At 34.3% G+C, this 13,172-nt stretch overlaps 1 protein-coding gene and 1 pseudogene across 7 annotated transcripts; both read right to left on the bottom strand.

Annotated features, from left to right (window-relative positions):
* Window positions 1–3,006: 3,006 nt before the first annotated feature.
* On the bottom strand, window positions 3,007–7,269 carry LOC127120966 (dihydropyrimidinase-like; annotated as a pseudogene).
* A 1,073-nt stretch (window positions 7,270–8,342) lies between these two features.
* LOC127118826 (serine carboxypeptidase-like 20) lies at window positions 8,343–12,834 on the bottom strand. Of its 7 annotated transcripts, XM_051049079.1 has the most exons (9): window positions 12,360–12,834; window positions 12,135–12,247; window positions 10,442–10,566; window positions 10,109–10,268; window positions 9,345–9,411; window positions 8,962–9,177; window positions 8,731–8,803; window positions 8,475–8,597; window positions 8,349–8,369 (listed from the first exon to the last, which is right to left on the bottom strand). In XM_051049079.1, exons 4-8 carry the CDS (start codon window positions 10,136–10,138, stop codon window positions 8,558–8,560), a joined length of 426 nt encoding a protein of 141 aa, XP_050905036.1. In that variant the 5' UTR covers window positions 10,139–10,268; window positions 10,442–10,566; window positions 12,135–12,247; window positions 12,360–12,834; the 3' UTR covers window positions 8,349–8,369; window positions 8,475–8,557. The 7 variants fall into 7 exon arrangements, 2 of the variants coding, with proteins under 2 accessions (XP_050905036.1, XP_050905035.1); XR_007802367.1 differs by lacking the exons at window positions 10,109–10,268; window positions 10,442–10,566 and adding an exon at window positions 11,496–12,026 and having other exon boundaries at window positions 8,343–8,369; window positions 8,475–9,144; window positions 9,345–9,458; window positions 12,360–12,832; XR_007802368.1 differs by lacking the exons at window positions 10,109–10,268; window positions 10,442–10,566 and adding an exon at window positions 11,496–11,612 and having other exon boundaries at window positions 8,343–8,369; window positions 8,475–9,144; window positions 9,345–9,458; window positions 11,692–12,247; window positions 12,360–12,831.
* Between the last annotated feature and the right edge of the window lie 338 nt (window positions 12,835–13,172).

A 13,172-nucleotide genomic window follows, 5' to 3' on the forward strand; every position in this document is an offset into this window, starting at 1 on the left:
CAGTCTTTTCATCTCCAGTTTCGTACTGAGATGTATTTTTCGAATACGAAAATCCTACTCCAACGGGTGAGTCCAAATATATAATGTTGGAAACCTGCAAGAAAACACATTAAAAATGATTCAAAATGTTTTGTCTAATATTTAGACTAAAATCATATATTTTAAATACTACAAATACTAATTTAATAGATTGAATTTCTGATTATTATTATTAAAAATGACCAAACTTGGACCAACTGTATGGATTGAGATGCAACTTAGGCAAGGATCCATTGACAGGTTTGTCAAAATTAAAAGGACCTGAAACACATCACCAATGGAACACATTGTTTATATAATATATTAGATTAGATATTACAAAAAAATTGTTTTGGATATTAAAATGAATTTTCACTCTACATTTATTTGATTTGAGAAACAATTACAAAATGAAAATGATAGTGAAAAATAGTTATTACCATGTTCATATACAAAACCATCAAAACTAGAACATCCTGGTCCACCATTCAGCCATAGAACAATAGGGTCCTTTGATGAATCGCCTTCTGATTGAACAAAATAGTAATACAAGTTCTTACCATGACTTTCATCTATTGTTACATACCCTCCATAGTGCTTTGAAGGTAGAGATCCATTGAAGCCTGGAACATTGGTTATAAGAGATCCTTTAGGCGCTGAATGTGTCAACACAAATGTTAGGAAAATATGAAGCAAGATCAAGTAAAAGTTTCTCATCTTGAATGTAAGAAAGGGACAGTGTAATTAACACAATTTATAGAAGAAAAAATCCCTCACCACTGCATAAACCAAATGAAAAGAGAAAACACAAGAAGATTATTACCTGTAATGACTTTAAGACTGATTTTGATATATTCATGATGTGAGCATACCAAGGTTGTGGTAACTGCCTGCAAAGACTCTGACAATCAAGTAAAACTGACATTGACCAACAAGTCTGTGAAAAAGGAAAAAGAACAAGATACAGTTAGGAATTCATACTCAACCATACATACTAAATGTCATTCTATTTCTAGTTACTTTACCTAAAGAAGGAGTTTGATCCTACTCATCATGACACAAGCATAGTAACAGATGGATGGATTCAAAATAACATTGGGGAAATAAAACAACATACCTAACAGAATCAATTGAAATGAAAAAAAATTGTTAGTTACTATCTAAATGACATCAAGATTGCGATTTTCCTCTTTCTTTAGTTCTAATCGCATCTCACCAACCTAAATAATTTCATCCATTAACCGTAAGCGTGTTTTCTGCAGTGGTGAGGAAGTATGATGAGGGGACGATAGTGTGATCATGTGAGGAATCTCATCATCTAAAAACTGTATCTTTCGTTTCTTATTAGGTTTTGGTGCCGGTCGGGTTGACGTAAATGAAATCCGAGAACATGGTGATGAATGTGGTGAGTCCATCAGAACAGAACACATCAAAGATTGAGAAAAAGATCATTAGAAAAAGATCATTAGATAAAATTATCTTTTATTGCCAATTCTTTACTTTTTTTTTCACAACTTTTTATTTATTTTATAATATATAAAAATATAAGCATTCATCATGAGGCAAAAGAAGCAACCTATACTTACATTTTGATATTGTTGTTGCTGATTTTGCATCGAATCCAATAATAAGAGTAAGCATGGGAACAAATATGCCACCTCCACCAACACCTCCCACAGTTCCAAATGATGATCCTAGAAATCCAATTATGGTACCAACTATTATTCTCTACCCAAATTTCATCACCTGCATGCACCACAAATATTATCAATTTAGTATATATCCACATGCTATATATATATATATATATATTATATATATATATATATATATATATATATATATATATATATATATATAACCCTAAAAATAATCTCATACACATGTGAAATTTTTATGAAGTATTTGTGAATATTGAACACTCTTACCGGCCAAGTGTGTTTATAAAATACTTTAGCATGGTGATTAGCATCAACTCCTTTGGTTTCATTACTTGAAGTTGAAGCTGGTGTTGTTTTTTGGTCGGTGTGTTGCTGAGAAGAAGTAACATAAGCTGAAAGAAGAAGAACAAAAGAAATTACCAGAACCCTAGATCTTCCTGGAATTAACCATTTCATGACCCTTCTTTTTTATCCATGCACAACCATCATCATGTTGTAGATATAGATCCTGCTGTAGCTGATCTAGATCGTTAGATGAAGAGTAGTTTTCTATAGTTTTCTATAAACGAGCACAAACAAATCAAACCAAATCAAAAGAGGCAAACCTGAAGAAGGAATTTCATCCTACTCATCATGACACAAACATAGATTCAAAATAACATTGGGTAAACAAAACAAATACCTAACAAAATCAATTTGAAATGAATAAAAAGTTGTTAGTTACTATCTAAATGACATCAAGATTGCGATTTTCCTCGTTCGTTCAGCATCGATGGCTTCTTGGGTGTTGTTAATGAGACGAAATAGTTCTAACCGCATCTCACCAAGCTCAATAATTTCATTCTTTAATGGTAAGCGTGTTTTCTGCAGTGGTGAGGGAGTATGATGGGGTGACGATAGTGTGATCATGTGAGGAATCTCATCATCTAAGAACTCTATCTTTTGTTTCTTAATCAACATTAAAATAGATGAAGAATAACTCACAATTTCCATTGTTTGCGTCATCTTCGATCAACCGAATCACTAGGGTTGAGGCAGGACTCCACACTTCAAACTCAGCCTGACCCAGGAACCAGTTGTCACCCAACATTTTCACCCTTTGCCCATTTCCATTGTTCCAGCAGGCCCTCGAGCCAATGACACTCATCCACTCGTAGTTGGGTTCAAGAACGGATGGTGCTTCCAATAGGGTAGACCGCAGGCTGCTTCTGTTCTTGAACACTCTAGCAGCTTGTTGAGCATGATCCAAGGCGTCCCTGCATCACTTTCTAAATCTCATGGAACCGATCACAGCAAACCAAACTTCCTACCATTTCCTTCTGTTTAATCATACTCATGAACATAGCATGACACGGCAAAGGTGTGGTACCTATGCAAGACTTCTTCGCCTTCTTTTCATAGGCTTTGAAACCGGCCATTAAACTCCCATCAATGGTATGGCAAAGTCAATGTGCATTGTCGTCCCACCAGCCAATACTGCGCGGCCTGGCCACTGAAGAAGTCATCCTTCGTTACAGTGTTCATAAACTCAAACTCTAGATGAGTATGAGGATCAATGCCTCCTGTTAGTAAACAAAAAGATGCAATCATATGGTATGTCAAAATCTGATGATGATGATGATGTCAAATTGACATCAAGATGGAATGTAAGAAACTAAATTCATGCATACAAGTAACATCGCTACGGTGATTCGTTTAAGAAGCATTTAACTATTGCATAGGTGTTAGAGTATCAACAACAATAGAACCCATCTTAGGTTGACTAAGTGGACTCAACTATGCCACAACACTTTTAATTAAGTAAATCACTCACTTTTCACACCAATGATGTAGTTCTTAAAGAACTTCAATTGGTCCCACATTGGTCTGCATAAGAGGGACATAGCGCTCCTTTGAATTTCACACACACTCTTCACTATTCTTAATTATTGCTAAGAATGGATTGCTTTTATAAGAATACATTTTCACCCTAGATATGAAGTGGAGCACTCCGATGGTAAAACCTCAAAGAACTAATAAGAGCCTATGAAATACCAATTCAAAACACAACACCAAACATGATATCAACCCTGACACGTAGGCATCAACAATAATACGTTGAAATGGAAGTGATCATTGATCGTATGTATCCACACGTGTCAGTGTCAGTGTCATATAAATGTTAGTCACCGAGACACACCTTCAACCTAAAGTGTCAAATATAAGCCAGGTTTTAAAAAATTGTCGCAACCGCATAGGTGTAAGTACTACATAGTTATAAACCCAGAAAGAATCATCATTGGAAGTGTTGTAAGATTAAAAATCAAAGGTCTAACCTGGCATAACAAACTTGCCATTAGCATCTATGACACGCACCTCATCTCCAACCTGGCAATACCGAAATTACAAAAGTAAAAAATCCTAGGACAGAAAGCATAAAGTTGAATACAAAACCTGTGAAAACACTTTCTATTTTCATTTCTTAAGAATTGTGTTCATTTTAACATGATAAGTGTCTTGGAGTAAATAATTGCAAGTTAAGAATGATTCATTTGAGAAATAATACAGTGATAGTTGGATTAACAGCAACGATGACACCGTCTTCAATATAAACATCGGCGATTTGTTGATGGTGAGCATTAACCACAGTACCACCTTTGATCAACAACTTGGATGATGATGGAATTGAAGCTCCACAAGAAGAGTCTCCGTATCCGATTCCAGCTTCACAAAACTGAATTTCAAAATCCAAATTCAAAACTCGATGATAAGAGGTGTAGATATGGGTCGGTGTCGGACACCATTAGATATTTGCATTCTATTTCTAGCTACTCCTGGAAAATGCAAACAAGTGTAGTTAATTGTTTTCTGTTAATAAAATAAACAAAGCTTAGGAGATTGAACTAAATCAGATTGTTATATTAGAATTTAGATTCACATCATTCATTGATTAATACAACAGCTTCCAACAATTAAAATACAAACCCTATTCAAAATCAAACAATGGAAGAAATAATCTAAAGCCAAACTCATAAATAATCAAACGATCATTCATGAAGGAATAATTGAAATAGAAACAATATCAAAACATCAACATTAGCATGTATGCATTCTATAGAACATAAACAGACACATGAAAGATACATGCGGAACAAACAATCTAACAGTAAGTGCAACGACATAATAGGGATTAACTCTATTATTTTAATATTCACCAAACTCTTCCAAGTTATCCTCCTATAAAATCAACAAAACATTATCAATGTAAGCATTGAAAAGTAAATAGCTCACTACAAGAAAGCCAACAAAAAGTCCTTAAGACAAGTGAAAAAATGTTCAAATCAAAAAAAGGCTTCACATTTTTAGAAAAATTGTACATATTAATTCAAAAAATGAAATAAACGAATGAACCTGAATAATATGTTGAGCACAAACAAATCAAACCAAATCAAAAGAGGCAAACAGAAGAACATCATCTCTGATGACCTCAAGATTGTTTTTGATCTATTTATGAAATATTCATAGCAAGGGTGTGGTACCTACAATGTCTCCGACGATCATGTTAATAATGGATTCAAAATAATGTTGGGAAATAAAACAAAACCATCAAATAGTTCATCAATCTATAACAAATAAAGATAGCAATGAGTTAACACGCACTTGGTCAAGCATCCTTATCCCCAAAGCAGCTTTAGTACAGTGATGACATGTCACAGTAAAGTGAGCAAATCATGAAACCTTGGTAGGACTAACCACTCTCTGTCAAGAAAAATATAATACGGTTTGGTGTTGGGACTCCAGAATTACATTTCAAAATGAAAACAATACCACTGACACCAGTATGTATAATAAAAGAAAGTGTTAGAAATAGCTCAAAATAAACTGCAGAACTTAACCACTCACTGTATTCGGAAAGTAGCATTTCGCCACAATATTTGTGCAGTATTATAAACAAAACAATCACCTTGTGTATATATATAGTAAAAACAAAATGAAAAGAGGCAAACAGAAGAACATTACCTCATAAGGACCTCAAGACTGATTCTAATCTATTCATGACACGTGCATAGCAAGGTTGTGGTACCTGCCTGCAAAGACTCTGACAATATAGTAAGACTTGTGACATGAACAGACACTAAGAGTAACATTTTAGAGTAAAGAAATTAGCAAGACATGATGGAATTATAAGCATAAAAGAGTGACACTAACCTTTATGGGAAGTCTGTGAAAAAGGAAAAAGAACAACATACTAAATATCTTTCTATTTCAAGTTACTTTGTATGAATGCATTGTATAGGACCTAAACTGCAACCTGATTATCGTATGTAAGAAATGAGGGGGACAAATAATTTGATTGTTAGATCACACAGTAAGGGCAAAAACACAGATACATTACCTGAAGAAGGAGTTTCATCCTACTCATCATGACACAAGCATAGATTCAAAATAACATTGGGTAAATAAAACAACGTACCTAACAGAATCAACTTGAAATGAATAAAAAGTTGTTAGTTACTATCTAAATGACATCAAGATTGCGATTTTCCTCGTTCTTTTAGCATCGATGGCTTCTTGGGTGTTGTTAATGAGACGAAACAGTTCTAACCGCATCTCAACAAAGATGAAAAGTGTGGCCGCATTTCGGCATGATTCGCAATATTTCTCTTTCTTTGTAGTCCGCTAAACATATTACACACCTGTAGAAGCAAACTCGGTTATTTATCTATTCACTGGTTCCTTTTTTCATTAACTTATTAATCTATCACAGACCTGTCTAGATAAACAACTTATTTAAGCACTTATAACATCGTCGCTTATCATATAAAATAATTTTGAAGAGTGTTTATATCAATAGATAAGCTCCTATAAATCGATTCAACTAGGCCCTTAATCTATCATGTATCTGATACAACAACAACCAAGTCTTACCCCGTATCTGATGTTAACGAAAATATGAGGAACTTGTTCTGTATGAGTTAGAATTAATAAAAAGGACTTAACTGTGTATCTTCAATGGAACTGAAAGCCTCTTGATTGAACTTCAAAGTGGGGATTGCTTCAAGCAGAACTGGTTCAGGATCAGGGTCATTAACATGATGTTATGGCTATCAGAAAACAATGAAAAATCAAAAACTAAATCACCAAAACCTGCTAAGTTACAAAATTACATAAACCAGAAAACAGCTTATTTGCAGCTTAAAACCACAATCTCTTAATATTCTATGTAAATAGAATGCAGCATTTGCATCAGACTCGGAAATTAAAAAACAACAAACAATTGCAGATTTCCTTATTCAACATACACTTCAAGTATTGGATCAGATTCATAATCTAGAAGTCCTCATAACCAAATAAAACTGAGATTATAGTATTGAAAAAAGATTAATTAAAAAAAACAGAACAAAGAGTCCAAAAACAACAAAATAAAGGAGATGGAAAGTGGAATTACCTGTTCTATATCATATCTTGATTCAATCTGATACATCATCCTAGATTCAACACCACCTCTAAGTCTTCCACAAATGATTCTTGTACAAACAAAAACAATGAAAGTGGCACTCATGCCAAATCCAATAACAGTTGTCACTAAATTTGTCCCTGAACCCAACATCTCCAACCACCAAAATGAATCTCATTCACTCAGCTCGGTTGAAGACCGGACTGTTAAGCATGGCCAGCAGCTCAAATCAAAGGTAAACTTCCTACCATGCTTTTAAGATGTTGCATTTCCTTTCTGTTTCATCATACTCATGAGCATAGCATGACACACCAAAGGTGTAGTACCTGCAAAAACTCCGACGATCAAGTTAGTTATGAATTCAAAATAATTTTGGTAAATAAAAGAACATACTAATCACAAGCAGATCATAACAACTTCACAATTGCACAATCAAATAATAATAATTGAGAAAGATTGTACATAAAACCATAACAAGGATATATTAAGTCAACCGTGCAATTTTTCTTATAGACGACACAAGAAGAAGATGGCTAATTTTAAATGAACTGTAGCCATGCTGTAACTTCATTGAAGAAAAACCACTAAAGCAAATTTGTACAAATCAGAAAATATGAATTGACAGTAATAATGATAATGTAATCGATTTACATACTTCATTAAGGTTCGACAACCAATGGTTACAGTCACTAGAGTTTGTTGCATAGAAAGTCCCGTTGCATGCTTTTGTTATGTTCTGTAACACATAACATAACATCAATCATACGAATGTTGTTTGATTCAGTACAGTTCAAAATCATGAGACTCTTAAATATTTTATTTATACCTCGAGTATTTGATCAGAGATCAGACCCATTCCGTGTGCAAAAGGAACAAGAGCATTGCCATCAAATTGTTCATCAGCAACAGGATTTACAATCAAATAACTCTACAAATTCAAATCCGTTTATATTAAGCAACAAAAGTAAAAAAAAAATAATAATGTATAATCACTGAATGGCAAAATATATACCTTGAAATTCCGTTTAGGTTTGATACCAGCTTCAATTCCTAAACAACATCAAACAAATAATAATGCATATTAGTTATTATTTTTCTAGTACATTAATTTAATTAAACATTTTCATGACATAACCACATTTATTAATACCTTGTACTACTTTATGAGCAAGAGTAGGCACATAAACTCCAGCATAAGATTCTCCAGCAAGGTATAAGGGGTTTGCAAGAAACTCAGGATATAATTCAAACCACTTGTTTGTTCAAAAATAAAGTAGATATGTTAACAATATGGCAAGAGCAATGATTAAGGAATTAAGGAATTGTTGATGCAAATCTTTTAGAAATTTTTTTCTTACTTTGAGGAGAAAAGTATGTGAATCAGTCGCAGTCTTTTCATCTCCAGTTTCGTACTGAGATGTATTTTTCGAATACGAAAATCCTACTCCAACGGGTGAGTCCAAATATATAATGTTGGAAACCTGCAAGAAAACACATTAAAAATGATTCAAAATGTTTTGTCTAATATTTAGACTAAAATCATATATTTTAAATACTACAAATACTAATTTAATAGATTGAATTTCTGATTATTATTATTAAAAATGACCAAACTTGGACCAACTGTATGGATTGAGATGCAACTTAGGCAAGGATCCATTGACAGGTTTGTCAAAATTAAAAGGACCTGAAACACATCACCAATGGAACACATTGTTTATATAATATATTAGATTAGATATTACAAAAAAATTGTTTTGGATATTAAAATGAATTTTCACTCTACATTTATTTGATTTGAGAAACAATTACAAAATGAAAATGATAGTGAAAAATAGTTATTACCATGTTCATATACAAAACCATCAAAACTAGAACATCCTGGTCCACCATTCAGCCATAGAACAATAGGGTCCTTTGATGAATCGCCTTCTGATTGAACAAAATAGTAATACAAGTTCTTACCATGACTTTCATCTATTGTTACATACCCTCCATAGTGCTTTGAAGGTAGAGATCCATTGAAGCCTGGAACATTGGTTATAAGAGATCCTTTAGGCGCTGAATGTGTCAACACAAATGTTAGGAAAATATGAAGCAAGATCAAGTAAAAGTTTCTCATCTTGAATGTAAGAAAGGGACAGTGTAATTAACACAATTTATAGAAGAAAAAATCCCTCACCACTGCATAAACCAAATGAAAAGAGAAAACACAAGAAGATTATTACCTGTAATGACTTTAAGACTGATTTTGATATATTCATGATGTGAGCATACCAAGGTTGTGGTAACTGCCTGCAAAGACTCTGACAATCAAGTAAAACTGACATTGACCAACAAGTCTGTGAAAAAGGAAAAAGAACAAGATACAGTTAGGAATTCATACTCAACCATACATACTAAATGTCATTCTATTTCTAGTTACTTTACCTAAAGAAGGAGTTTGATCCTACTCATCATGACACAAGCATAGTAACAGATGGATGGATTCAAAATAACATTGGGGAAATAAAACAACATACCTAACAGAATCAATTGAAATGAATAAAAAATTGTTAGTTACTATCTAAATGACATCAAGATTGCGATTTTCCTCTTTCTTTAGTTCTAATCGCATCTCACCAACCTAAATAATTTCATCCATTAACCGTAAGCGTGTTTTCTGCAGTGGTGAGGAAGTATGATGAGGGGACGATAGTGTGATCATGTGAGGAATCTCATCATCTAAAAACTGTATCTTTCGTTTCTTATTAGGTTTTGGTGCCGGTCGGGTTGACGTAAATGAAATCCGAGAACATGGTGATGAATGTGGTGAGTCCATCAGAACTGAACACATCAAAGATTGAGAAAAAGATCATTAGAAAAAGATCATTAGATAAAATTATCTTTTATTGCCAATTCTTTACTTTTTTTTTCACAACTTTTTATTTATTTTATAATATATAAAAATATAAGCATTCATCATGAGGCAAAAGAAGCAACCTATACTTACATTTTGATATTGTTGTTGCTGATTTTGCATCGAATCCAATAATAAGAGTAAGCATGGGAACAAATATGCCACCTCCACCAACACCTCCCACAGTTCCAAATGATGATCCTAGAAATCCAATTATGGTACCAACTATTATTCTCTACCCAAATTTCATCACCTGCATGCACCACAAATATTATCAATTTAGTATATATCCACATGCTTATATATATATATATATATATATATATATATATATATATATATATATATATATATATAACCCTAAAAAATAATCTCATACACATGTGAAATTTTTATGAAGTATTTGTGAATATTGAACACTCTTACCGGCCAAGTGTGTTTATAAAATACTTTAGCATGGTGATTAGCATCAACTCCTTTGGTTTCATTACTTGAAGTTGAAGCTGGTGTTGTTTTTTGGTCGGTGTGTTGCTGAGAAGAAGTAACATAAGCTGAAAGAAGAAGAACAAAAGAAATTACCAGAACCCTAGATCTTCCTGGAATTAACCATTTCATGACCCTTCTTTTTTATCCATGCACAACCATCATCATGTTGTAGATATAGATCCTGCTGTAGCTGATCTAGATGTAGCACCTCAAATTTGCACCCTACCTTTTTTACATTCATTTCATATTAGGTCATTAACATCACATAGTACATTGCATAAACATTGCATTCACATTGCATAGTGCATTGTATGTCATCAGCCAAAACTAATCAGGAGAATCCGTCTGTGCAAGAGAGCAAGGGTTTTTTCCATGAGATAAAAGCTCTGGGGGTGTTCTAGAGAGCTTTTTTGATGCAATTTGACCAAGTGTTGGAGGCTCAAAGTCCACAGTGCATGACTTGTGGTGGAGAGATGGGTTGAGACGCTTCCTTCATGTCCCAAAGAAGTTCATTTGTCATTACAAATACTTATCTTGAAGAATTTGAGGTTAGAAATCATTTCGTTCTTTTCTCGAATTAATCTTGGAAATTCAAGTTGAGTTGGATGATCCTAGTTGATTACTGAAAAGTTGATTTGGTTGTGGAAATTTAATCGTGGTTGCATTGAACCCATTCATTTCTTTTTGTTAAGCCCATAATTTTAGCCCATTAACCATTTTCCAAATAATTCCATTTCATTATCCAAATCATAATCCATAATCCATTTAGTTTGATTTTAACACAGTCCATTTTTACAATAATCCATTATCCATATCCAATTTAGTTTATCCGTTTAAAACCAATTGCCATTATCCAATCATACCCATATCCATTTGTACAAAACCAAAATTCTGCATTAAAAATTCTGCATTGCATTTAACAAAATTCTGCATAAAATACAGCAAAAATTCTGCATTCCAAAACCAAAATTCTGCATTTAAATACCACCAAAACCTGCATAAAAGTGAATCCAAAACGCCAAACAGCCGAGCCAAACTATAGCCACAATTCCAAGCCGGTAAACCGCAAAGCAAAACGCAAAATCCAAGCATCAAATAACAGAATAACAACCTGCATAAACTCACAAAAATAACAGAATTTTCTTCTAATCTTAATCTCATAACTCTAAAAAAAAAATCAAAACCTTCACCTCACTACACTTCCAGATTTTTCCACATAACAGACTCAATCTCATTTCTTCCTCTCTCCCAATCTTCTTCTTCAAAACTTCATCACAAACTCTTCCAATCCTTCAACCAAAACCTTCAACCACCGTAACCGTAACCGTTTTTTTTCAATTCCCAATCACCTTCATCAAAAACTCCAAAACTCCATAGCCAAGCCTTGAACCACTACGAATCCGTAACCGTAACGGTGATCTCCACCTTCATCAAACCTTCACCACAATCCAATCTTCAGCATCAAGAACCACCTTCAATCCCCAATACACATTCAAAAACCATCGCCCTGCAATTCCTACTGAACCTGCCAAAGCCTCACGCCTTCACTTGATTATTCACCTAACTCTCAACCGCATTCTCATCTCAAACAGAAAACAGATAGCAGAGGTAGAGGATAGAAATCGGATCGCACCTTTCGGAATCAATCATCCTCTATTTTCTTTGTTCTTCGACTTCAACCTTCACCACGTGAAATCACAACAAACCGTGAGCTCCACCTTCATCAAACCTTCAACCGCTTCCAATCTGCCATCGCCGAACCACCATAAGAAAATTCAATTCGTTCCTCAACAGAAGGATAACGGAAAAGGAGAAAGAGATAACGGAAAGCAGGAGGAAAGAAGAAAGAGTTTCATACCTGTTATCGTCGGAAAGCCACACTGTCCGTAAGTCATTCTTCCATCATCTCCTTCGATTGTTTTCGTATCTCTCGAGTGCGAGATTAGCGTCTTCTTCTCGGTACACTGGGAAATGCAATAGCCACGGTTCATAGCAGGATCTTGCGGTTCCAATTCGCGGAGAATGATGACTGAAATCAAAGTGAAGGAGATTCGATGGCGACGATCAAGATTCGCTCTCCGGATTGCGCTCCGATCGCGTCTCCATTGGATCGTTGAAGAAGATGAAGCCACCGAGGGACGGCGACGTTGATGGATGCGAACGCCAAGCCGCCGTTGAGATGCGGTCGTGTTCGCGTGGAATCTCCACTGTGCCGCTGTGATTCGCCATTGTTGTTGAGAAACGTCTTCTCCGTTAGATCCCATTAGTGCACTCTAGGTTCAGTGTGTGGTGAATGGGCCGTGTTCCCTCCTCCTTGAGCCCAAACGAATTCTTGAGAAATACACTCCCATGATTCTGATACACCGCCCTTGCTGTTGGACTTATGAGTATATCAGGCCCATTTCTCTTTTAATGATGTGTTAATTAGTTTTTAGCAGTTAATCTTAGATTTTAACTATAGAATTCAATTTAGAATATGCATAGAACAATTAGAATAGTTAGGAATTTAGGTTGATTAGTTTAATTGGATAGTTAGGATGTGATTAGAGTGTTAGTGTTATTGGAAGTTAATTTTAGAATTAAAATTAGATAATGATTTAGAAAACTAAAAATATTAGAGATAATTAGATGTGATTAGGAGGATAATTGTTAGTTACTGTTAATGATTAGG

Source organism: Lathyrus oleraceus, chromosome 2, assembly GCF_024323335.1.
Source record: "Lathyrus oleraceus cultivar Zhongwan6 chromosome 2, CAAS_Psat_ZW6_1.0, whole genome shotgun sequence".
NCBI lineage: Eukaryota > Viridiplantae > Streptophyta > Magnoliopsida > Fabales > Fabaceae > Lathyrus > Lathyrus oleraceus.